General features: G+C 37.2%; 2 protein-coding genes and 1 long non-coding RNA gene across 4 annotated transcripts in view; 1 reads left to right on the forward strand and 2 right to left on the reverse strand.

The window, feature by feature from the left end:
* Positions 1 to 21,825, reverse strand: part of LOC106057540 (uncharacterized) — a 31,805-nt gene extending 9,980 nt beyond the window's left edge. Inside the window, exons 1-7 of the mRNA XM_056032976.1 lie at positions 21,622 to 21,825; positions 18,645 to 18,935; positions 16,770 to 16,888; positions 14,894 to 15,098; positions 14,057 to 14,257; positions 8,393 to 8,482; positions 697 to 999 (exon numbers count right to left, since the gene is read on the reverse strand). Coding sequence (XP_055888951.1) covers positions 697 to 999; positions 8,393 to 8,482; positions 14,057 to 14,257; positions 14,894 to 15,098; positions 16,770 to 16,888; positions 18,645 to 18,935; positions 21,622 to 21,700 — 1,288 coding nt within the window. The 5' untranslated portion in view covers positions 21,701 to 21,825. The remainder of the gene's footprint in view (positions 1 to 696; positions 1,000 to 8,392; positions 8,483 to 14,056; positions 14,258 to 14,893; positions 15,099 to 16,769; positions 16,889 to 18,644; positions 18,936 to 21,621) is intronic.
* On the reverse strand, positions 2,192 to 3,461 carry LOC129926806 (uncharacterized). Of its 2 annotated transcripts, none has more exons than XR_008778546.1 (3): positions 3,388 to 3,461; positions 2,605 to 2,734; positions 2,192 to 2,483 (listed from the first exon to the last, which is right to left on the reverse strand). It is a non-coding gene; the product is annotated as an uncharacterized LOC129926806 (long non-coding RNA). The 2 variants fall into 2 exon arrangements; XR_008778545.1 differs by lacking the exon at positions 3,388 to 3,461 and adding an exon at positions 3,063 to 3,195.
* Positions 21,826 to 23,626: 1,801 nt separating the features above from the next.
* On the forward strand, positions 23,627 to 25,847 carry LOC129926884 (histidine-rich glycoprotein-like). Its single transcript, XM_056033359.1, has 3 exons — positions 23,627 to 23,654; positions 24,769 to 24,986; positions 25,197 to 25,847. The coding sequence occupies exons 1-3, from the start codon at positions 23,627 to 23,629 to the stop codon at positions 25,845 to 25,847; spliced, it is 897 nt and encodes a 298-aa protein (XP_055889334.1).
* The last annotated feature ends 795 nt before the right edge of the window (positions 25,848 to 26,642 follow it).

Below are 26,642 nucleotides of genomic sequence, written 5' to 3' on the forward strand. Positions count from 1 at the left end.
AAAAGGAAAATGAGATTAAATATACTCTATTTCTTTTTTCTAAAATTTGGAGTTCTGTTAGATATTATTATTATTATTAATTGTGAAATATACATTTTAAAACGTGACAAGATTGTAAATAAATTAAAAATAAATTATTGTAACACTTCTTCTTTTTGCTGCTGAGCTGTCAGCTCTTTTGCAGACTGTGCCAAGGAAAAATAGTGTGCTGTTCTCTTCAGTTGTTCAGCACTGCTGTACAGGGTGTTGGTTATGTTGGGCTGTAGTGGTAGTAGGGTCTGTCTAAGGTGGATTAGGAAGGGGCATTAAAAAGGGATATGGTTTACAGTTTTATAAGGTACAGTGTCTACAAAGTGGGAGTTGTGTGGAATTTATTTTGTTAAGATGGTAATTTAATAGAGATGTGCGTCCTGTTCTTACTTGGAAGATTGTTGATTGCTCTTTGCTGGGGAGGAAGTTAATACTGTGCAGTTTGTTAGGCATGGTCATTTTTTGTACATGGCTCTGCCTGTGTTTCCTGATGCCCATTGGTTAAGCCACTCCTCTTTGTGATTGTTGACTAACATTGACCTTAGGGTGAAATAGTTAATAGGTCTATCTCGTTGTTCCATAGAAACTCTGCCTTTGATAGTTTATTATTAACATAACATTATATCTGTGTAAATACATAGATCTAAAACTTAAGGGCAATCTTACCAAAAGCTTGTATCCTGGTTGAATTCTGCGTGGCCATTGAATGAAACTTCACATTACGGACAGTGCATGTGACATTGAATGACCCAGGTGTTTCTGGACTATAGATTAAACTGGACGTGTAATAAGACCCATCCGAGTGATAGGGCCAGTTGGGAAACTGTCTGTTGGCACTGTCAAAACTGAAGACCACGCCTGGCAGAACTTGATCCCTGGACACATTGCATCTGAGCAGAACGGACGTTGTGTTTGTAAACTGGACATCCGGGCTGGTTATTGCATCCAGAAATACTGTGCTTGGTCCATCTGAAAAGGTTATATAGGTCAGTTGTTGGTTTTTAACCCTCTATTGCGAACATTATGAAATAGGTCTTTAAAAAAAAAATTTTTTTATGATTAATGTCATCCTATGGGGTCTACAAGATATATAGTACGGTACCACTTTTTTCGAGAAAAAATTTTAATTTTGACTTTGTAGCTTCGTAGCAAATTTGCAACATAGAGCACAAATGGGTAAATTTTTCCATTGTTGTAAAAATGTAACATACCATTTAAAACAGTACAAAACATATTTTAAAACGTATTATATGGATTATATTCAAAGATATTTATTTAGTGACAATAAAATCAGCAGAAGTATACATTTTGTACAAAATAATGAAAAAAAAATCTATTTTTACAAATTCACCTTTTATGTAACATTTATAAAAAGATATTTGGACATGATCAGTTATATAAATATCATCATTGTGATAGATTTAATACTTTTTTAAATGTTACAAGTAATGTACTAAATGAAAAAAATAATTATTATTCCAATAATTAATGAAAATTGTATTTCAAAATATTATTTTACAATTTATAGAAAAATATATATATTTCTTTTAGAAACCAAACAACCATAGAGACACAAAACTTGTTAGAATAATGAAATATAATATTAAATCTCTTGGAAAAACATATAACAGTATCATTCTCTATTTTAATACGTACACACAAATGTATAGCTTTTAATGAGGTCTCCTTTTAACCTCTTAACAATTAGCCTCGGCCTCGACTGTCACAAAGTGTTGGATATTGTTTGAAATTTCTGTTGATACATGAAGTCAAGGGATAATAATAACTGGATGTAGAGCATCAAGTGTACACACCAGAGTTACATAGTTTTAATAATTTTCAGATATGTCCAAACTTTTTTTGATGCTGGTTTGATCAATGTATGTATCCAGTGGCGGTGACATAGATATAGGGCAATATGAATTTCCAAAATGTGTACCACAGGCCACAATAAATTTGATGAACAGAGTATCCATGGCTTCATTATATTATACAGCACAGGAAAGAGTTTTGAGAGGCCAGATACCAACCCAGTAAAGCCTGGTATATGCCTTACACTTGTTGGATGTAGATATGGCATCACCGATGAATCCGCCTGCACGATAAAAATATTTTTTAAATTAAAAAGTCCCTTAAATAATCAATAGAAGATCTTACTGGCCTGGTTGATTTTGAATGTGAAACAAATCTCTTTTATGAGCTGAGTTCTGATGTTTTTTCAGAAATTATTATTCCAGCAAGCTCAAACTTCCAGCAGGTCGACAGAGGATATTGTTGGGGTGGTTCGAACTCGCACCATCGCAATGGCCCTCCAAAGAACATAACATGACCAGGCAGCCAGGATTTGGTTGTTTTTGTTTCTATGTCTGTGTTCTCTCTCCAAAAGATATCTTTTATCCATAGGTAGGTGCTAATGGCTCATCTCCATCAGCAAAAGATTCATTTGAAGTTACCTACAATAAAAATATTTAAAAAAAATTAATGTCAATGAAATTAATTATTAAATTTTCATAAATGTTGAAATATGTTGTATATATATATTCTTTATTCAATAATTCAATATTTTATCTTTACCTGAGTGGTCTTCGTAAACTTTAAAATCTGCATCTTCGATGCAACTTGAGGGCTCGCAGTCTTCTCACGCTCAGGATTCCTCTATAGAAGCTTGACTGGGATTCAGAGAACCTATTGACAATCTTTAGATCTGAAATTAAAAATGTAAAATATTGATTAGATCTATAAGGCCTATATTTTGAAATCATGAAATTTATTATTTATGTCTAGATTATCACCAATATCATTATAGATTCTCTAAAAAAAATCTAGATTCTAGATCTTATAGATCTCTTCTCTATTATTATACTTATACTACTATAGATATAGATTCTAGATCTAGAATGTACAGGGAAATGATCTAAATCTAAGACCATTTTTAAGTACATTTTAAAGCTAAATCAGTAAATGTACTCAAATAATGTATATATCTAGTCTTGTAGATAATAAAATATAACGTTTCTAAATGAAAAACGTACATCTACTTTTATCAACTATTGAATCTAATGTATTGAAAAATATGATCCACTTGTCTTGTGCGCCATGTAGCTAGAGTCTAGATCTAGATTTTATTTACAACAGTTCTTCAAAATCAAGATAAGATAAAGATAAGATTCTAAGATTCATTTCAAATGCTTACAAATTCAAATTGAAAATCATTACTTACTTTGAATTTTGATATAAACAATGCTAATTTTTTATTCTATAGTATAGCTAATACTAATAGAACATCATTACATTATAGAAATATTTTTTACAATGATTTTTCACTTTAGTATTAAATGAGAATGAAAAGAATCTTACCTGTTGTGTCAGTCCAAAATAAACAAAATTGAGCACACTTAAAAAAAAATTAATCGCAAAATTATACATAGTGTTACAAATGAACAGTGATAGGTAGAGGTCAACGTATGACCCCGGCGAGATGACACAGCAGCTAGTGTTCCCTGGAATCTACATGTACAAACAAAGACAGGATGTGACGTGTCCACACGTGTTGTTCCAGGGGACGAACAGATCTAAGTAGGGGGACAGTTACTAATGAACAGTGACAGATAAAGGTCACTACGTGTGACCCCGACTTGATGACACTGCAGCGAGTGTTTTCTGGAATCTACGTGTATAAATAAAGACAGGATGTAACGTTTCCTGACATGTTATTCCAGAGGATACTAGGAGTGTTTGTGCAACTTTGGAGAAGCGATTAGGGACTCTATATAAGCCAGAAAGTTAATGTGAAAGTCAGTCGTATGGAGTCGTGAGTGAGCCGTTACAGTCGATACAGACTATGTAAGACGTGTGCGGCTCTGTGGAAGAGAAATGTGTACGACTCGATGCAAGTTAACTAGGGTAGAGTTAACTGGAGTGGACTACTGTCGTTAAAGTCTATACAGCGAACTACAGTGGACTTGAGCCGTTACAGTCGATACAGTCGATGTAAGACGTGTGCGGCTCTGATTCGGTAGACTTGAGTGCGACTTGGTTCAGCTTTAGGAGACCTGGAGCGACACTGGGAAGTGTGTCGTTGGTCTGTTCTGTGGAATACGGCTCGATGCAAGTTGACAAGAGATGAATTGCAACGAAGTATAGCTAACTGTAAACTGACAGATATTGTACAGTCTTCTACACTACATGTTACATTGACGAATTGTTAGGGTTAATAGTCATTAAAGTTATATGAAACTGAAAGTTGAGTAGTCAAGTTCTTTGCAGTGTTTTTATTTGTGTGCCAACTTATACATCTAGCCAGAAGATTCAGAAATACGTAACAATTGGTGTCAGAAGTGGGATCTTTCTGGCTAGAATGTATTCCATCAAACTTCTCATTGAACTTGACATGAAAGAACTTAGACAAGAGCTTCGAGAAAGAGGTCTACAGCTTAACGGAAATAAGAAAACGCTAACAGCACGTCTCAGACAAGCTCTGTTGGAGGAAGATGAGAATCCGGACATTTGCCAATTTGAAATCAAACCTAATATGACGGAGCTCCTGAGAACTTTGCAATACAAAATAAACTCAGTGAAAGAGAGCATTAAGATGGTAGAATCAGAAATCAACACTAGATTTTTTTCATTTAACCAGTTGATCAAAGTCATGAATGAGAATGAACAAATAGCTACCACGCCCAACAAGACTGAAGAACAAACAGATACGATAAAAGATCAAACTAGAATCATGATTAACGAGCTGCTGAACACCCAACATTATCAGATTGAGTCGACAGATGAAAGAGCTACACCACTGATGAACAACGAACAATTGTCCAACCAAGGATGTGGCGAAACAGACAATTACGATAGGGATGCTGGTGATGGTTGTGCAGTCAGTGACTGTGATAGTAACCCAAACGAATGTGGCCCACAAGAATTGAAAAGAGACGGTAGCTGTTACTATTTCAACGAGAAGCTGAATGAGACAGTTGAAGAAACAAGAGAAGAGACCTATAGTTCAACCGAAGATTTTGCTAGAGATATACCCGATATGAGTACCTCAACCAGCCAGACAGAACAAGACAACGTTGGGTCTGCGTCCAAGCCTGTTGCTGTGGGCCTTAAAGACTTCTGTCTTCTATCTGCCAGTGTCTACGAGAGGAACTCGAAGCTGGATTATTGCACCCATGCGTTTGACAAGAACTGTACGTACGTAGCTATGCAAGAAGACTGTGAATGCCAAGAAATACACCAACAAGCTCTAGACTTAACAGAAGCTTGTACAGCTATCAAGGTAGGCGTGAGAAGCCCTGGTGATAGTCAAGGAATTACAATAGAAACTGATGCTAAAGTTGAGGGACCTTTGCACGTTGAATGTTATCAACCTGCCCCACAGTCGAGTCCTCCAGACTCGGATGAAGGTGATGACGTGTTTGACAACTTGCCTTCAAGTGGACTTGCAGCTCATTCGCAAAGCACCCATCGAAGAATAATGCTGAAGCAACTTGTTAGATCAACAGTCTTGATGACTACAGCTATGAAATACAATGCCTTCCTATGTGCTAAGTCGCTGCCATCAGCATTGATCGACAGGAAAGCAAGACAACGACATCAACGCAACCAAAGAAATATCAAATTGAGGAGGCGGAGAAAGCGACATATGCAGAGTGCAACGTGGATGGCTCCAACAAGATCAAGATACAAACCCACCCCTTCTCCCACTGATAGACCCCCACCTGCATTTATGAAACTCCATAACCCATATTGTTAGAAAACAAGCCCACCACTTCTCCCACTGATAGACCCCCACCTGCACTGATGAAACTCCACAGCCCATGTTTTTAGAAAGATTCTGTCCGGAACCATCAGACCAAAGAAGAAAGCCTTACGAATCAGTTGAAAGTGTGAAGCCACTAATGAATAATCTAAGAACATTCCTCGTGAGAATAGGTTGATGAAGTATAACAGAGGTTTTAGAAGAACGCTAATTAAGTCAGAAGCAAGAAGGACAGAAAAGAAGTACTTTAAGATGTCAGAACTGTAGTGAGTAACCATCTGTGACAGAACTGTACAAGAAGATCAACCCAACAGGCATCTTACAAACCCAAAGTCAGTTGCTGTTGTAAGAAGAACATGTGAATATTGCTGTACTGTAATGAACCTGGTCATCTCTGAAGAAGCTCTGGAAAAAGCCCTAACCCATCTGTAAAAAGATGCTTGAAAATGTAAAACTCAGCCAGTGAAGCACGAACTCGTTAGAATGCTGATGAATTTTCTCGACAAGAGTGCCCAATGTCGTCATCTGAAGGTCGATATTTCCATACCAAGATTGATGAAAACATTTGTGAGGAACTGCTGAAAAATGAAGATTTGGCTCCCATTCTTCTATGGAAAGAAGATGGACAACTGCCAGATTGAAAGAACATCTCTGAGAAGGGGGCAACCACCAAAGCTTCCTACTTGATCGTCGATCGATTTCATCAGTATCGTGATGAAGTAGAATCTGTTCGGGACGAACAGATCTAAGAAGGGGGCAGTGTTACAAATGAACAGTGATAGGTAGAGGTCAACGTATGACCCCGGCGAGATGACACAGCAGCTAGTGTTCCCTGGAATCTACATGTACAAACAAAGACAGGATGTGACGTGTCCACACGTGTTGTTCCAGGGGACGAACAGATCTAAGTAGGGGGACAGTTACTAATGAACAGTGACAGATAAAGGTCACTACGTGTGACCCCGACTTGATGACACTGCAGCGAGTGTTTTCTGGAATCTACGTGTATAAATAAAGACAGGATGTGACGTTTCCTGACATGTTATTCCAGAGGATACTAGGAGTGTTTGTGCAACTTTGGAGAAGCGATTAGGGACTCTATATAAGCCAGAAAGTTAATGTGAAAGTCAGTCGTATGGAGTCGTGAGTGAGCCGTTACAGTCGATACAGACTATGTAAGACGTGTGCGGCTCTGTGGAAGAGAAATGTGTACGACTCGATGCAAGTTAACTAGGGTAGAGTTAACTGGAGTGGACTACTGTCGTTAAAGTCTATACAGCGAACTACAGTGGACTTGAGCCGTTACAGTCGATACAGTCGATGTAAGACGTGTGCGGCTCTGATTCGGTAGACTTGAGTGCGACTTGGTTCAGCTTTAGGAGACCTGGAGCGACACTGGGAAGTGTGTCGTTGGTCTGTTCTGTGGAATACGGCTCGATGCAAGTTGACAAGAGATGAATTGCAACGAAGTATAGCTAACTGTAAACTGACAGATATTGTACAGTCTTCTACACTACATGTTACATTGACGAATTGTTAGGGTTAATAGTCATTAAAGTTATATGAAACTGAAAGTTGAGTAGTCAAGTTCTTTGCAGTGTTTTTATTTGTGTGCCAACTTATACATCTAGCCAGAAGATTCAGAAATACGTAACAATATTGTATTGCGTTCTACTATGAGAGAAAAGAGAGAGAAAGAAGTGTCTACAAATTCAATTCGCTTTAAAGTACCGAAAAAATATTAAAAAATAATAATAAATAAATAAATTATTCGACTTTTTTTGGGTTTGTAGCAGATTTGCAACATAGCGCGATATAGGGTTAAGGACGGATATACCTATACAGGCAACACACACTATAGTTTAAAGCCAAAAAGAGACATTTGCGCTGACATATAGTTTCTGGACTTATAAAGGGATCCAAAAGAGACCCATATCTCAAACGACTTAGAGCCTTTTTAAATCTAAATACGGCGCTGAGTGATTTATATCAAAATATATCTATTTCAATCTTAATTGGACTGAAACATATATCTAATATATAACATCCAATGTTAGGTGTATGTAGGACTATGTTCATTATATATATCAAAATCGTTTGACAAACGGTGGTGAAACTTTGATTTTATATTTTTTTTCTTAGGGTCGTAGGTTAGAATAAAAACATTCGCTACCATTCGGGGTATCCTAAATTTAAAAAAATAAAATACTTCAGATGTATTGGCCTCGTTTTCACTTCCCGAACATCGGACAGCGCAGCGCATTTGTGGTGGGATGAAATAAATTATACATTTTAATTGTTAAAAGGGATAAGTTCCAAACTGATTACTCAAGCAAAACATATCTCTTGTATTACATAATGGGACAAACGCACACAAGAGTGCAGGTTAACATACGCATATTTGATAAACACATTGAAAGTACTTAAAAAAAACAACAACACTAGGTTAAAAAAGTGATTTGGCTCTATTTTTTTTAAAGTTATCAAGAAATTAAAGATAAGTACAATTTTCCGTTGTGATACAAACAAACAGAAACCTAGAAACCCAGATACCTAGAAACTTAGATACCTAGAAACCTAGAAACGTGTTTCAGTACTCACAAGCAAACTTGGGCTCATATATTAAGGTGTTCTGTGGAGGTGCCTGTCCGAGGGTTGATACAGCGTAGCAGTAATATACAGGACTCAGAACTGTTCAGGCCAAAGTTCAAAACATGTCCAAATAAAAAAAAAGTTTAAAGCATTCTAAATATCACATGTTGAAATAAGTCCTTTGTTGAACTCTTATATAGTGGCTTTGTTACAATATATTTTAGGGCCGCTACTATTAAGTGGAATTGTGAGTTTGTGTGTGTATGTGTGAGCGTGTGTGTGTGTGTGTCATGGTGTTTGTGTCTCAGCGTGAGTGTGTGTCAGTGTGTGTGTGTCATGATGTGTATGTCTCAGTGTGTGTGTGTCAGCGTGAGTGTGTGTCAGTGTGTGTGTGTCTCAGCGTGTGTGTGTGTGTCATGGTGTGTGTGTGTCTCAGCGTGTGTGTACGGTGTGGCGGAGGAAGATGAGTCATAAATTATACATTTAGAAATAAGTCTGAATGCGAGCATGTACAAGACCTTTGAAAGAAACACATTTTTTTCTGTTTACTTAATACACTAATCAATGTAACGCAAGGCCTCTTTACATTGTTACATTGATTTATGTCTGTGGCATTGTACGTTTCAAGAGACTGTCTTTTCCCTTCGCAGCATCTTGTGTGACTAAAGAGGCCAATCATTGATACACAGCTGCGATCGCAGGTTGGGCATATATAAACACCAGGCGCCGTTGCATTTTCACCCTTCTTTCTGCTTTTGTTGTGTATGACATCTGCAATCCGTTACCTTTCCTTTATGCTCTCTCTCCATGTGGATCTATTCAGTGCCACCTCTTCCCAGCTGCTATTGTCGATTTTGAAGAGCTTCATGTCGCGTTAGCTATACATCCTTATACCGTAAAAGTGGGCGACCAGCGGCTCTCCTGCCTTCTATTATATCACCAAACAGAATGTCTTGTAAAAGTCAACCTACTGGCATTCTACGAACGTGGCCAAGCCAACCAAGGCGTCTGCTGCTGATAAAACAGCGGATGTCACCCTGCTCTTCGTAGCAGTTCCACATTGGCTATTTTATCTTGCCATCTTATTTTAAAGATCCGCCTTAGGCATAGTAGCTGGAAGACATTCAGCTTTTTTTCCTGCCATGAGTAGGTCGATTTATGAAAGGAATACAATTCAATGAAAACTTTATAAAAAAAAAAACTATGACCGCATTCATGTAAGAATCTACCATGTTAGTAAGTTGACTGCACAGAATCTACCACGTAAGTTAACCTGCACTGCACCTACCACGTCATTATGTTGACCTGCACAGAGCCTACAACGTCATTATGTTGACCTACACAGAACCTACAACATCATTATGTTGACCTACACAGAACCTACCACGTTATTATGTTGACCTACACAGAACCTACCACGTCATTATGTTGACCTACACAGAACCTACAATGTCATTATGTTGACCTATACAGAACCTACCACGCCATTATGTTGACCTGCACAGAACCTACAACGTCATTATGTTGACCTACACAGAATCTACCACGTTATTATGTTGACCTACACAGAACCTACCACGTCATTATGTTGACCTACACAGAATCTACAACGCCATTATGTTGACCTACACAGAACCTACCACGTCATTATGTTGACCTGCACAGAACCTACAACGTCATTATGTTGACCTGCACAGAACCTACAACGTCATTATGTTGACCTACACAGAATCTACAACGTCATTATGTTGACCTACACAGAACCTACCACATTATTATGTTGACCTACACAGAACCTACCACATTATTATGTTGACCTACACAGAACCTACAACGTCATTATGTTGACCTACACAGAACCTACCACGTCATTATGTTGACCTGCACAGAACCTACAACGTCATTATGTTGACCTACACAGAATCTACAACGTCATTATGTTGACCTACACAGAACCTACCACATTATTATGTTGACCTGCACAGAACCTACAACGTCATTATGTTGACCTACACAGAACCTACCACGTCATTATGTTGACCTGCACAGAACCTACAACGTCATTATGTTGACCTACACAGAATCTACCACGTTATTATGTTGACCTACACAGAACCTACCACGTCATTATGTTGACCTACACAGAATCTACAACGCCATTATGTTGACCTACACAGAACCTACCACGTCATTATGTTGACCTGCACAGAACCTACAACGTCATTATGTTGACCTGCACAGAACCTACAACGTCATTATGTTGACCTACACAGAATCTACAACGTCATTATGTTGACCTACACAGAACCTACCACATTATTATGTTGACCTACACAGAACCTACCACATTATTATGTTGACCTACACAGAATCTACAACGTCATTATGTTGACCTACACAGAACCTACCACATTATTATGTTGACCTGCACAGAACCTACAACGTCATTATGTTGACCTACACAGAACCTACCACGTCATTATGTTGACCTGCACAGAACCTACAACGTCATTATGTTGACCTACACAGAACCTACAACGTCATTATGTTGACCTGCACAGAATTATGTTGACCTGCACAGAACCTACCACATTATTATGTTGACCTACACAGCGCCTAACCATACACTTTCTAAGACAATATAATATAATATAATATAATATAATATAATATAATATAATATAATATAATATAATATAATATAAAATAATATAATATAATATAATATAATATTGTATAATATAATATAGTAGTATAAAATATAAACAATTATAATCAAGGACAATTTTACCTGTTACAGAAATATAAATGTTATATATAAATAAAATCACATTGTAATCATTTCTTTATTCAAACATAAAAATATAAATTTCTTAAAAATATTATTACTCTAATCCAGTGGCAGCCAAACTCGCCATCCAAAAAGAGCTAAATTATACAAATGACAGTATTAATTAAGGATGATTCATAGAGTTTATTTTAAACATAAGCTCTGCTTTAATTGAGATATTTTATGAAATTAATTAGAATCATAGTACAATGTTGAGCTTACATTTACTAATATGTCTTATCTAGGTAACTATTCGTTAAATAAAATATTGATGCTTTTTCATAGCTTTCAGTTACAGCATTCGCTATATATATCTACTTCACGCGTTGGTGCATTGAGGAGTACTTCTCATCAATTCATAGCTAGAGTAATAAGTAGAGACAATACGGACAATAACTCACGCAGGAATCGCATCTCCCTCGCGCTGTCTTCGACCCGGTCGCCCAATGGTAAAACAATAAAATAAATACAAAATTCTACCAAGTGCTACGTTGTTGTTGTTTTTGTGTGGTAGAGCCTCAGTTGTCGACCATTGCTTTCAAACTTTAATTTGTCTCTGAAGTTATAGAGAATGAGCTTTTATGTAAATTACACTAAAATGTAACTTCCAATCATCTTACATAATAAACATAATTAGATGAAAACAATTTTATCTTGAATAATGGCCTTAAAGGCTTGCCATATTACTTGTATTCATTAGCTACTGAGATCCGCATAAACAGCCATTTATCAACAACACCAAGGTGTCTGTTCAGATGGTTAGACATTTTTCTCTTTCTCATATTCGGGATGATGATCTGTAACAATGATGACGGCATCTTACTGCGCCTTATCATTTAGCATGTGGTGTGTGGCTTGCTTTATTGTTTCTTTTTTCTACTTTTTTTCTACTTTTGATAAACAACGAGCATTCGTTACAGATGAGGTAGTAAGCTGCCTGCATACATAAACATTTTGTATATGTGATAGATAATGTGAATGATTCTACAGAACTGGTTAATGATTCCAGGACTTTTCTTTCTTTGTTAGTCAAAGAATACGAATGGTTTCATTGATGAAGCGTAATGTATTGTTGAAACCCTGCCTTGCACCAGTGCTCCATTCAATCTGTGACGCCCACTGACCGACCTCCACCTGCACTGACCAACCGTGAACATGTTTCTTTTCGGGACGAAAAGACTAAGGTGGGGGTAGTGTTGCAACCCTGCCTTGCACCAGTGCTTGAGGTGCGCACTAGCGCACTAGTGAACGTAAACAGGAAGACGCTAGAATGGAGAGAAGAACAGTGCATCAGGAACTGTGAAAAGTCTGAATGTTTGGGAAACTAAGAGGCCAACTTTTGTGCTGCCTGAAGGTTGTAGTAGGGACCTGGAGCGAAGCGGGGAAGGCTGTCGTTGGCCCACATTCGGGTTAAGTAGCAAAGGACTGGTATACTTAGTAGTAAGACTCTGAGGAAACTGAAGGATGTTATGTGTTTGTCCTAGTGAATAAACACAACTATTTATTTCCTGTTAAACTGTGTTGAGTTGCATGCCTATTCGTTGAGTGCCTAGCCGAGAGTTACAACAGTATAATCAATAATGTAGATTGTGAGACAGTCATAACGCCTTGCGCCTTTATATCATCTTCACAATGTTTCGCTCTCTGAGAGTCATTGGATATCTATCAATACTTTTCTATGAGTTAACACCAAAGCCAAATCCTTTATAAAATTACTTTACAGTTTTATAACAAAGTAAAGGTATGCCTATCAGGCTTTTTAGGCTATTAGAGTCAGATAATACTCTGATATAATTTAAATAAAAGCTCATTCTCTATAAATTAAGAGACAAATTAAAGTTTATTATTATTATTATTATGTTAGAAATGAACGAGTAGTCATTCTCTGGCGCTGCCATGGTCGAGTTTCGCTAAAGAGAAACAAAATTAATCATAGTCCCTTTAACAGTTTCCACTGAGGAATTTTCTGGTGATGTGGCAGGTCTGCAACAGTACCGCCCTCTGACAGGCAACGAGGATGTTCCTAGGAATGTTAAGGGCCTTGAAGGTGTCTGTGAGGTCAGTTGTTATTATCCCCTCGGTTGATATAACATTGTGTATATTGTTATTTTGGACAATTTCCATAGACGCTTAATCTCCAAGCCTAGGTTTCCATATTTTCTTTGTTTTTCTATCTCAGTTTTTCTTAAATTATGAGACAGTGGTACGGCGATATCGATAATGGTAGCGGTTTTTTCTTTTTTATCGATGAACAGCAGATCCGGGCGATTGAAATCTACCGTTTTGTCGGTCGGGATAGGCCTATCCCAGTACAGCAGATGTTCATTATTATTATTATTATAACGTAAAGGTCATCTGTTTCTATGTCTGACGGTTAACGAGGATGTCATGTGGCCAGCACGAAAACCAACAGCCTCTACATCCCTAGCAAATGTCAGGCACACATTAGAGATGTATTGAAAATGGGGTGTCCTCAAATCTCAAAAGTTCAAATTCCCATTTTATACCTGGATTCGAACTCGGTGCAACACGGTTCAGAAACTAGGCGCCGTATCGCTCGACCGTTACGCCCTTTAAAGGCTTGTAGCGTGTCGACAATATTTTAGAAATCTGCTTTCAGGACAACCGCCAGCAGAATATTCACGCCTTGATTTAATGCAGAGACGTAGTGGGGGGGGGGGGGGGTAAGGGATACACGATGCCCTTTGTGCCACTCTCATGGGGGTGCCAAGCGCAGCCTATATTTCTATATGATATTCATGGAAAAACGGGGGGGGGGGGCGCCCAGGGGAATGTTTTGCTCACTACGCCTCTGATTTAATGTGACTGATATTATTCATTACCTGAAGAGTTAAAGGAGAAGTCCAACTGACTTGAGCCGTTCATCTTAGAGAAAGTCACGAATTTTTCGTCGTTGGTCGAGATCCAATAAGCTTGTCCGGGAGGGGAGCCAGGGTTAGACAGTCTGCAGGTGCAGGTGGCTGTTGATCCTGACATGACATAATCTCTCGGGCAATCCGAGTCCATTTCGGGCACCGGGAAATCTGCACGTAGAGGTGAAAGCAAAATTTGTGTGACAGTTTTAAAGTGTGTTTCTCAATCTCTCGGAAATCCTGGTTAGGAATACGTTTAAATTAAAATTGTTACTCGTGGAAATAAATGTTGTTATTGTTGTGAATTCTAATAGTGACGTTGTTTTGGAGTGTTTTTGTGCGTGAGTGTCTATTGGCTGATGTAATTATTAGATAGAGTGACACATATATACCAACTATCAAGATATTGGTTTGTGTATCGCTGATGTAGTGCATTAGATTTAGGTCTATTTCAAACATGTTCCCTTTACAATTGTTAATTTTCAGATGGAAATGAAAGAAGGCAATGAAAATAGGGTTTACCCGTTTAGCTGACATTTTTATAGCCAAATAAAAAAAATTGTAAAAGCGGGCTTACCGATTTCTAAAAAGTTTTGTTCTTCAATAGAGATACATTTAGGTATTTTATTTTATTTATAGGGCTTTTTTAACATACACTAGAATCTTCGCCGTGATATAAGGAACATTCATGCCAAATTTTATCAATATTGGTCAAACGGCTTTAATTTGTTTTCGGGACATGTATACATACATTGCATACACCTTACATTTTGCTTTATATATTAGATTAATACTTAAACTACTCACATAGATCTAATGTTATATTCCGAGCTTGAACGATGGGCGTGTTTGGCTGTGAGAACATCCCTACCCCCAAGGTCATGGTCACTGGCTGACCCAAGGGCAACAGGTCGGAGACAAACGAGCACTCTGTGCTGAAGTCTTGTGGGCTGGAGGGCGAGGGCCCATGTTTGTGCAACACACGAGTGTTATTCAGCGCCCCTGATGGCGTCTAGTTGACAAAGAGAAATAGTAACTAGCAAAATAAAATAAAAAAACACTTTAAAAACAAACAAAGCTTATACTAAGTGAAGGGAGAACATCGTTCAAACTCTGTTATATCTCTTAGAATTGCAAGGTTTATCTCCCCTTAGCTAAGTACTTTTCTGTGTAAAAGAAAATTAATTGATTACCACCCATTTTACTAATTGGTTATTTTTTTCTATTGATTCGTGTGTTGCCATCGAGACAGAATAATTGTACAAAGTTTCAACTAGACTCAAGAATGTGAAAAAAACATGTGGAAGATTCAGCCCAGACAGACGGACAGACAGAGTGAGATGAAATACCCCTTGAGAAAATTGTTAGAAAAAAACCATTAATTAACAGTTACTGCCCTCATCATTGGAAGTGTAGTTGACAATGACTATTCAATAAACATTGTAATGAGTTACTTTAACTTTGATTTTTTTTTTTTTAAGAAAAAAGTATAGTAAGATTTTTTACATCACAATTATTAAGTTATATTTTTTATCGCAGAAAATATAAAAGAGTAGCCATTTTCTGTTAATTAGATATTTGTCCACGGGAAACATAATGAGTTGTATCCACACCATCATTACAGGATATAACCTACACTAGCACCTCCTTGGGACAGGTAATAAGATTCTCTCTAGTAATGTTCTGGTCATCGAAGATAATGTCAGTTGTCAGTTATTGTCATTATTATTAGCATTTTCTTTTAATCTTTTAATCTTCATGGCATGTGAATGGCCAGGTTTAATGATAACTTGTGAGTCATGGAGATAAATAATGGAGACAAACTGTTTCATATTGTAATAACTGAAGGGAGGCAACTCAACGAGACATGGCCGTTTATTTACACTGAGACATGACAAACAAAGGCGCATCTGCCTTGAGCACAGCAACTCCATATTGGCTCTCTACTTGGGCGGAAATCCGTTTCTCTCCTAATGTCAACATCCGACTTGTTTAGTCACAGATAGTGCGCACCTTCTTTCTGCACTATCTTGGATGGCGGTGCGCATGGCAAAGTCATAACAATATTTTGCAGTACAATTAGTTGTGAAATTGTAGAGTTTATATTAATTTTTAAATATCAGAAGCCTTCCCGTTTAAGTATATATTCATATAGTGAGTGTCACACTGAGATCAACCGTCATAGTAGACTTGAACAGTGACCTGTGGTCGTATTGTGGTCTGATTCTCTAACTGGATTTTTTTTCGAAGCTAAGATCGAGACATTGAGGCTGAACAAGCTTGCATCTCCCTATATTAATGGACCTCATTCACCAATCGTAAAGAAACAACATTTAGCCTTGTGACAATATTGATAAAACAATGAAAATTACGTATCACGTGACAGACTTTATGGATTGCGTAATCTGTATAGAAGATATAGAGAACCACGTGACAAAATGTTGTTTGTTTACGATTGGTGAATGAGGTCCATTAATTTTCATCGCGGAAGCCACATCCTTATTTCTCTTTGAAGGAAATGAAAAAATGTTTACTTTTGGCTACGAAAGAGAGCGCAATCATAAATATATATATATATATATTGTAATGGCGATGACCACATGTGTTATTTTTCTTTCCAATTTTGTAACTTAAAATGTCGACTGGTAATTACAAAACAACAACAACAACACAACAGACTTACATATTGAAAGAATTGACACACTGCTGCTGGGAATGTCTTCTCGGTCCGACATGTTATTGACACGGCAGTGTTGGAGTCAGTAAATACAGGCGCGTCACAGGTTGGCTTTCTTGGGGGCACTAAGGTGGTGAACAAAGAAGCAAAAGCAATGTTTCCTGATTTTGTTTCAAACATTATTGTTTTAATAAAGTGAATATATCTATTGCACCCACACGCTAAAGACATAGACAAATATATGAATTAATGTTGTTTGTTTTTAGGGAGGGGTTGTAAGATTACAGTGAGAGCAATGTAAGGGTGCTGTCTGTATCTATGATAAGAACAGAATATAAAAAAAAAATATTTAAAAGAAAGCTTATATAAGGGAAAAGGGCTAACTCTATATTTACAATCATATCACTCAATACTGTACAATTTATTTCCTTATTTTTAAACCAAATTTATTAATTACTACTAAGTAATTAATTAAATGGCTAGTATTTTGATTGATTCATGTCTTGATATAGAATATGTAGGAATAGCATCTAGTTCTACTTTATTTCGAGAATTTGGGAGGTGGGAAAAATAACATGTTTAAAGTTTGTACCAGACAAGCTGACAGTTTGATATATATTATTATTATATATTATGATATATTTCGAGTTTCATATGTGCAAACAAAATTAAGGGGTAGTGTATTTAGCAGATCAACTTGCTTACAGTCTAATTGTGCACTTTCTGAAGAAAAACAATTTCTCGATTTCTTTTATTTCCAAAATAAAGAAAAAATGTTTCTAAATAAATAAAAAATTAAATTGTTTGTTACGGCCTTTACGGCCTCTCATAAAAAAACAACCATTTTTGTGCTAGGCTGAGTTAGTGTAGTCAATGTCAACAATCCACCTCTTTATTTATTTACATTGCTTACTTTCCTTTCAACTGTTTACATTGTAAGTTATTTTTGAATTCTTTTAAAAAGACACTCGGGGGCTGTACATACTTGGCAAGGGAATGGTGTAGGGGGAGGGGAGAATAGTTCTTTGTTATGTCAACAGCTTTAGAAAGAGTCAGACTTATGGTGTGATATGGTGCAATGGGTTGAGGGACATAAGGAAAAGACCAAACCCTAATTACAGTTCTTCTGTCTCTCAAAACTTTAGTAATGGTTCCTGGTCCGGATTTATACTTGTTAAGGCCCTTAGCCATTTGAAATATGGGCTATTTGTAATCAACATAAGGTCATTTCTCATTGAACTATTGTTTTGAGAGGTCACAAGCTGTGGCGTAGTGAGGGCTGTGCAAGGGTGCCCCGGGTGTTACCCTCAGGGAACGCCACATGCAGAGAGGCCCCAGAAAATTATTGTAGGAAGATATTTTATTTAGGTAATACTTTCTAAAGTTATGTATATATATAATATATTATGAAATATATTTTTGTATTAATAAGCCTATATATCTATGTAATGTTCATGGTAAATGGGGCGGGGGGGGGATTCAATAAAGTACACATCCCTGGCGAACAGTTCGCTCACTACGCCTCTGGCCCCAAGCAATAGTGGGTTCTAAGTTAAAGCTTATGTTGCCCATAGGTAATTACAGCCCTGAATGGTTAGTCTATTTCAGTGTTTCCCAAACCTTTGACCTATGTGTACCCTTTTATAATTTTTGTAATTATGAGTACCCCTCGCCCCCACCCCCGCCCACGACACTTTTAATTTATTAACAGAACATAATGAATGGGTATTTTAAAAAATCTACATAGTTAATGAGGTGCAAGCGTACCCCCTCCAAAGTCCGTCTGTACCTATGGGGGGTACACGTACTCCACTTTGGGAAGCGCAGGACTATTCTAAGTAGAGAACCTGCAGAGTGCATCAATAATGAATGGTTACGTACCATAAACGGTAATATTGCAAGGCGGCCCATAGTGCACATCATCCCAAACACACCTCCAGGACGAGGAGTTCCGGTTGAGGGATTTGATGTGGACAGTGCAGTTGGTTCCGGTCAGGAAAGAGTAATAGGCCTGGGAGTTGGTCGTACACACCCCGTTCATGTGACACGTCGTCACGTCCACGTAACGGCCACCCTGGTCCACTTGCCACGTGATCAGCCTGTGCACGCTGGACGTGACCTTACACAGGAGCCTGATGCTGGTTCCTTCCACCCCGACGGCGCAGTCCGAAGCTGAAAGAAAGATCTCAACATGTCTGATGAATGCATGTCAAACATTAAGAAAAACTCATATTATAATAAGGTATAATTTTATCATCTATTTAAAACAGGTAGGTCTTTTACTCAATTATAAGCGCCTAGGTCCTCCGACACAATGTATTACGCATAAAGAGTTGCAATGACATAGACGTCAATACGAGGAGAGCGCAAACAGGGACGTCATCGTATAACCTGTCACCACACTTTCATGGAGGACCTCAGAGCAGTGGACACCAGGTGTGAGGAGGCTTCAGACATTGCAACTGACAGATCTTTGTGGAGACAGCTTGCCTCCCAACGGTGGGGAGGATGTAAGTTTAAGTAAGTCTAAGGTCAAGGTTAAGGATATTTTTATAAACCATAAACAAAATGCCTACATTTCGAGAAACAACAGTAAATGTCCCCTAGAACTAAAAATGGCTAAATGTTTAGTTATAAATAAGCAAAAATCTTTCTAATAGAATATTCTCGTTCCCTCTTCTCTGTTAGACGAGCTAAAGTGAGAGATGATAGAAAATACAAGGGAAAGTAATAAGCGAGGTCTTTCAGCAGCTATGACTTAAGCTTCATGTTAAATACTTTTGTGAATCGATTATAAAATTTAAATTTTATTTTGAGTTTGTAATGAGTGTTTAAACGCTTTATGATTTCTACTTGAGGAATTAAACTTTGATGTTAAATTTGAGATACATTTGATTTATATTAACAACCGATAAAATAAATGTTTTGGGTCTACATTTTGTCTACTAATGCAAACAAAGCTGTTCTATAATTAAATAATTCTCAAACCATATTCCGCGGAACTCTAGTGTTCCGAGAGGCCTGAATGAAAGTTCCAAGAACTACAGGAATAATTAACTAGTAGGCCACCACGTGAATTAATTTTTCTAAAAAAAAAGTAAGCAAAGTGTTGCACTAAATATTCAGAATGTGCGATGTGTTCAGTAAAGGAAAAAAAAAATATTTGGAAACACAGCAATAATCTATACTTGCTTTCATATCGGCCTCTACGAGGTAATATGTAAAGGGGAAATAAGTCATGTTTAGATTTGAGTGGTAAGTAGGACTGGGAAATGTTATTTTATACTCTTTATTACTATTTCTGTAAAAAATAATATTTTACTTATTAAAATTTACCAAACTATGAATTTGTATGTTTTAAGCTTTAAATTTTCAAGAACAAAAAAAAATGTGTAACAATACCATCTCAAACATTTTACTTTATAAATATATATGCTCCAGTCATTTAAATCTACATGTTGGTTTAGATTTCTTTTAAGCTGTTTGCATTTACAGCAAATGTAGCCAATTGACTGAATTATATTTAGCCATGGCTAACAATACAGCATAGTAGGCTAAGTAGTATATTTAGAATTTTTTAGTGTAGTAAAGACATTCTTATGACAAACTGAGATGAGATTAGAGACAGGGTTACTGCAGCGAGTGGACCCCATGTTAACCTGCTAACTATCGTGAAAGAAAACGCAAGCTTAAAATCTATGGCCATATTACAAGATCTTCATGGCTCGTAAAGACCTTCCTTGGGAACAGTACCAGGAAAAAGAAGATGAGGCAGACAGAGAAAGCGATGGGAGATCGAACATAAAAGAATGGACAGGCCTGCCATTGAAACAGGCTTTAAATAAGGCAAAAGAAAGAAAGGAATAGAGAAAGACGGTCGACAAGTCTTCCAAATGGGGGGGGGGATTTTTAGTTGGTGTTTCCACTTTCCACACACACTGTCTTTGTAGCCTTGTTGATTCTTGTGTTGTCAGGTAAAAGAAATAATTCTGCAGAATTTCAGCTTGATTTTCAGTTGATAGGAATATCAACTGATTGAGATAATGTTAAAATCATAGCTCCATTCTTTGTATGCAGTTGCAACAGTCCTTGACATTGTTTGGCATGTTTTAAAATTTCAAATAGTAAAAATCATGCGCACCAACAGCTTTGTCACATATCACCAATGTAGAGGCGCACTTTAGGTGACTGCTAGTGAACGCGCCATTAGGACGACATTAATTCAAAACGAGACTAGAGTGTAGTAGTGTAGATATAGCTAAACGGACCGTTGATGTAAGGCTTTCATAGTAGTAACATCTATTATTTTAGTGACTGAGACTAGACTGTTCCCGTTCTAGATTAAACCTTCACACTGTATACACGTGTTCATTTACTTTATTGTAAGTGTCTTGATCTGTGTATCCATTACTACGAACTCGAAAGTAATACCAAACACACGCAACCCATCTTCTGATCAGTACAACTTCAACTAACCCAGATTTAAATAGCTAACACACATAAAAGTGCTCGGTGCTGACCACGTGTTCTATGGCGTACAAAATAATAATTTGAGCTTTTCAAGTTACATTTTCGCTTTTAAACAATGTCAAGGACACTATATTAAGGGATCTAAGGTGCCAGCTAAATATTACAAATCAGTTTAGTACAACAAAGTGAACACAATGTATCGTATATCTTCTAAATTACCTAGCTTGGCAACACTTCCTATTTTATTTACACCGGATACACCGAAAAGCTGTTTTTAGTTGTCCGCTTTAGGTGACAATCTCCAATAACGATGTTTGGACATAATTACAAAATATTCAAATTCAATTATGAAATGGCTTTAGTAATACGGTATGTAGATTTTACCTACCCAAAGAAAATGTTATGTTAGCAGTTAGCAAAAATATAATCCCATGTATGAAATCTCTAGTCAGCATTTTAAAATCCATCCACTCTTAGAACTAGCAGTTCACTCTATCTTTTAAAAGTTTAGTCTACAGCGACAAGTTCAACCTTTTCAACTCGGAGGGACTACCTAAAAGACATTTAATTGTCACCCGCTGTATCGTCCAGGGGGAGAGAATGTCACGAAAGCTATGTCATTTCCATTCTTACCTGACCGCCGTCTCTCCCCCCCTCCCCTTTTGTGTTTCATCCTGTTACAGGTGTAACAAAAACAAAAACAAAAAAAAAACCAAAAAAACAGAACATTGACAATGATGAAAGTGTCAGAAAAATACAAAGAGTCTTACCGACTTATTTGTAAACACAGCACCAGATCTCTCTGTTATTCGTGTGTTATTTTTGTTCTAGATAGGGACGTGATTTTTTAAATTTTCCAATACATTCTTTTGATTCAACCGCTTGGCCACTTGTCAAGGGCACTGGAGTTCGAAACTCAATAGAGCAGATTAGTGTTTGCTGAGAAACGTTCTCCAAGATACCTCCCCCCCCCCTTTCTTCCCTTTCTTCCGGTTGGCGTGGCTCCCTGAAGGATTGCTTTCAGAAAGAAAGATGGTTTTCTATAAAGCTTAATTTTATTACAATTAAATAATTTTAAAAAATTCAACAAATGATAAAGCTAAACTTCAATCACATAAATGTGTACCATCGATCCCGAGCTACGGTTCAATCAAAATGTTAAACAGTGATCTATGCAGAACACATTCAGTCTCAATATTCATGTTTCACTTTTTCACATCCAGTCTTCCTATTTCAATACTCTTCTCCACATTTTCACATTCATTTGCCACATTTCTACATTTCTTTTCCTCATTCAGTCTCTAAATTTCAATGGACCTCATTCACCAATCGTAAACAAACAACATTTAGCCACGTGGTGCTCTTTCTCTTCTATATAATTTACGATCTCATGTTTAATTCATGATGGTTGTCACGTGACAGTTTTTTTCGTTGTTTTATCAATAAGATCACGTGACTAAATGTTGTTTGTTTACGATTGGTGAATGAGGTCCATTTCGCTTTCAATTTAAAAATTCAGTCTTTGTATGTCACAACCATTTTTTTTTTTTATATTTCCGTATTAAGTCCTAACATATTCACATTCGTTGTTCTAATCTCAGCTTTAACTATTCATATTCATATCTCCACATTCAGTCTCCACATTTCCACATTCAGTTTCCACATATTCTCAAATCTCATGTCTCGATAATTTGCAGTTGACATAGTGATAGAGGGGAGAGAATCATTCGAATGAATTGTTACTCATGGAACATTTCTTGACTTTCTAGTCATCCATAGAACTCCTGCAACATTTCAGTAAGCCAGTAGGACTCTTAAAACTTTACCTTTACCTACGTCACTATAACGAGATACATTCAGAATGTGAGTCTACCTTGATAGTCATTTTGTGTTTCTTGTTTGCATACTGCTTAAGGAAATCATGACAGATACAAGCGACGGCAAGCTTCTAAACACAGATACACGTGAAATGACAAACACACATACAGAAATGATTCTGTGGACACGTCACACAGTCTGGACACCTTCACACTGTCAGGACAATCTCAACTATATTAAGCCACTGTAGGTTAAGGAAAACATAAACAAGCTATTATATATATATATATATATATATATATATATATATATATATATTCAAACTAATTAGACAACCTTGTTTACTGTCATGATGTTAATAAACAATGTTTCTAAATTTGTTTTTATATCGATATTGCTATTATTAGCAAATAAGTTCAACATAAATGAGTCCTATTCAGATTACCAGAATATCATCTGGCTATGATTCTCCGATATCTAAAATATTTTCAACTTAATCTGCTGAACATTGTTAAAACTTGTTCCAATACTATAGGCTAGTCTCTTAAAAACAATTGTAGAACCGCTGACAAAACATGAAGAAAGATGTTGAAGTGTCAGAACGCAAGTCAACACAAATTTATGCAAATGTATGAAAATTTATGCAAGTGTTTGTCCGTAGAACAGATATAGCACTTTTATTAAGTACTGTATGCCGCTGTACTGCATTCAGTACCGAAACTATAAAAAATTGTAAAAATTGTTAAGTTTATTCTGCAGATCCTATTTTCCGAGATTCGGATCCCTTAGTATACAGGATCTTTGGCTTTCTTCAGATGCTGAAAGTTGATCGTTGTTTTGACACTGTCGCTATTTCACGAAAAATTGCCAATTGTTGAATATTTAATGGGGACTTTCTTTCTCATCTATAACATTAAAATCTTAGTTTCCATCGAATTTATAGTTAAACATAAACAGACCTATCGTGACAGTAGGAACCGCGGTGGCTGAGTGGGAAATCACTTAGCTTCAGAACCAGGGTCCCTGGTTCGAATCCTGGTGAAGAATGAGATTTTTTTATTTCGGGATCTTTGGGCACCTCTGAGTCCAACAAGCTCAAATGGGTACCTGACATTTGGGGAAAAGTTGTGCAGGCCACGTGACAACTTCGTTAACCTTAGGCCACGGAAACAGATGACCTTTACAGCATCTGCCCAATAGACCACAAGGTCTGAAAGGGGAACTTTACCTTACTTTATAGTGATAGTGTGTCATTAAAACTGTGAAGCAAAATCGGCGATTAACATTGACTATGATTTGACTAAACTTTAGTATATCGAAAAAAAAACACATTATGACCAATAGCAATCAGGGCCTAAAAATGGAAATCAGGATTGGAGACGTAAAGCTGTCAAGTGTCAAAAGTTTTTAAATACCTCAGAACCATCGTTCCAAGGAATGAACCAAACCTGAACTTTAGACCAAAATCGCAAAGTTCACAGCGTCACTTGCAAAGGTTGTAAGAATCTGGAAACGGCCACTTCTTGTACGCTTGCAAATACTTTTAACTAACCGCAAAATTAAAAGAGGAGGATCATAGCAATGGAACTGAGATGCTTTTAGGATCTTAGGTATCTAATTCAAAGACCGCATCACAAATGAGGAAATTCGAAATAGGATCACTATAACAAATGTGTCTCTTGATGACCTGCTGATCACTTTAAAAAATAACGGAAAGGAAAAGTTCGTCGCCATCATGGCTTGCTAAGACAGTACCAGTACAAGGAAGAAGTGACATATCACAAAGTTCATCATGGCCTGCTAAGACAGTACCAGTACAAGGAAGAAAAGACGCATCACAAAGTTCATCTTGGCCTGCTAAGACAGTACCAGTACAAGGAAGAAGAGACACATCACAAAGTTCATCATGGCCTGCTAAGACAGTACCAGTACAAGGTAAAAAGACATTTCACAAAGTTCATCATGGCCTGCTAAGACAGTACCAGTACAAGGAAGAAGTGACATCACAAAGTTCATCATGGCCTGCTAAGACAGTACCAGTACAAGGTAAAAAGACATATCACAAAGTTCATCATGGCCTGCTAAGACAGTACCAGTACAAGGAAGAAGTGACATCACAAAGTTCATTATGGCTTGCTAAGACAGTACCAGTACAAGGAAAAAGAGACACATCACAAAGTTCATCATGGCTTGCTAAGACAGTACCAGTACAAGGAAGAAGAGACACATCACAAAGTTCATCATGGCTTGCTAAGACAGTACCAGTACAAGGAAGAAGAGACATATCACAAAGTTCATCATGGCTTGCTAAGACAGTACCAGTACAAGGAAGAAGAGACATATCACAAAGTTCTTCATGGCTTGCTAAGACAGTACCAGTACAAGGAAGAAGAGACACATCACAAAGTTCATCATGGCTTGCTAAGACAGTACCAGTACAAGGAAGAAGAGACATATCACAAAGTTCATCATGGCTTGCTAAGACAGTACCAGTACAAGGAAGAAGAGACATATCACAAAGTTCATCATGGCTTGCTAAGACAGTACCAGTACAAGGAAGAAGAGACACATCACAAAGTTCATCTTGGCCTGCTAAGACAGTACCAGTACAAGGAAGAAGTGATATATCACAAAGTTCATCATAGCTTGCTAAGACAGTACCAGTACAAGGAAGAAGAGACATATCACAAAGTTCATCATGGCCTGCTAAGACAGTACCAGTACAAGGAAGAAGAGACATATCACAAAGTTCATCATGGCCTGCTAAGACAGTACCAGTACAAGGAAGAAGACTAAGAAAGCTACGGAAAGACAACATTGAAGAATGAACTGGCTAAAGACAGAGAGAAATAAAGAAAGACGGCCGTCTGATCAAGCGTGGTGCCCCCAACCGTCACAACATACTACGGGATAATAACAAACGCTCAATGTTTGCACATTTGGTCTAAAAAAAAAACATACAAAAATTAACAACACATTTTCGTTAGTCTGCCTATCAACTAAAGCTTCCCCTAAAGTAAACACACATGTATCTTACCGCATGAAACAGATTGTTGGACAATATTTTTGCAGATTAAAAGTCTCGTGACTATGACAGAACCAGAATGTACCATGTACTTTTGTTTTAAGTGCAAAACAAAGTGGCCCTGTTGTTATGTCTCTACCTTGGCTGTATGAAACTGCTAACACGTCATTATAGGTAAACAGCAGATCGTTGTTTTTAACTTACAACTTACAAGGAATGGTTGATTCAGGAGTTTGGTGTAAACGGTTTTCATTGTCTTTGTCTGTAGCTTTATTTTCCATCTGTTTAGTAGCTTTAGTTTTCAACGTCCGGGATTTCACTCTAAGAGGTTATAATTAGATGTACTGGATGTATAAAAAATATCTCCATTGATGTCCTCAAAAATGTAATCACAATAAGACAAAGACCTCCCAAGACCTGCACAACTTTATCGTAAACTTCTACTATTTAATAATTACATTATTGAAAAACAGTTGCTAGTATTCACCTGGATGTAACTTAAGTGGCATCTTTTTATTTGAACTTGTAATATTTTAAACAATATTTTAGGATCATAGATTACTTCG

This window comes from Biomphalaria glabrata, chromosome 6 (assembly GCF_947242115.1).
Source record: "Biomphalaria glabrata chromosome 6, xgBioGlab47.1, whole genome shotgun sequence".
In the NCBI taxonomy this organism is placed as follows: Eukaryota; Metazoa; Mollusca; class Gastropoda; family Planorbidae; genus Biomphalaria; species Biomphalaria glabrata.

What these genes read in the sequence shown, in the direction of transcription:
- LOC129926884 (XM_056033359.1), top strand. Translation starts at nt 23,627, where the DNA reads ATGAAGAAAGATGTTGAAGTGTCAGAAC. An exon ending in AGATGTTGAAGTGTCAGAAC is followed by an intron (nt 23,655 to 24,768) that starts GCAAGTCAACAC and finishes AATAACGGAAAG; the next exon opens with GAAAAGTTCGTCGCCATCAT. An exon ending in TAAGACAGTACCAGTACAAG is followed by an intron (nt 24,987 to 25,196) that starts GTAAAAAGACAT and finishes TTGCTAAGACAG; the next exon opens with TACCAGTACAAGGAAAAAGA.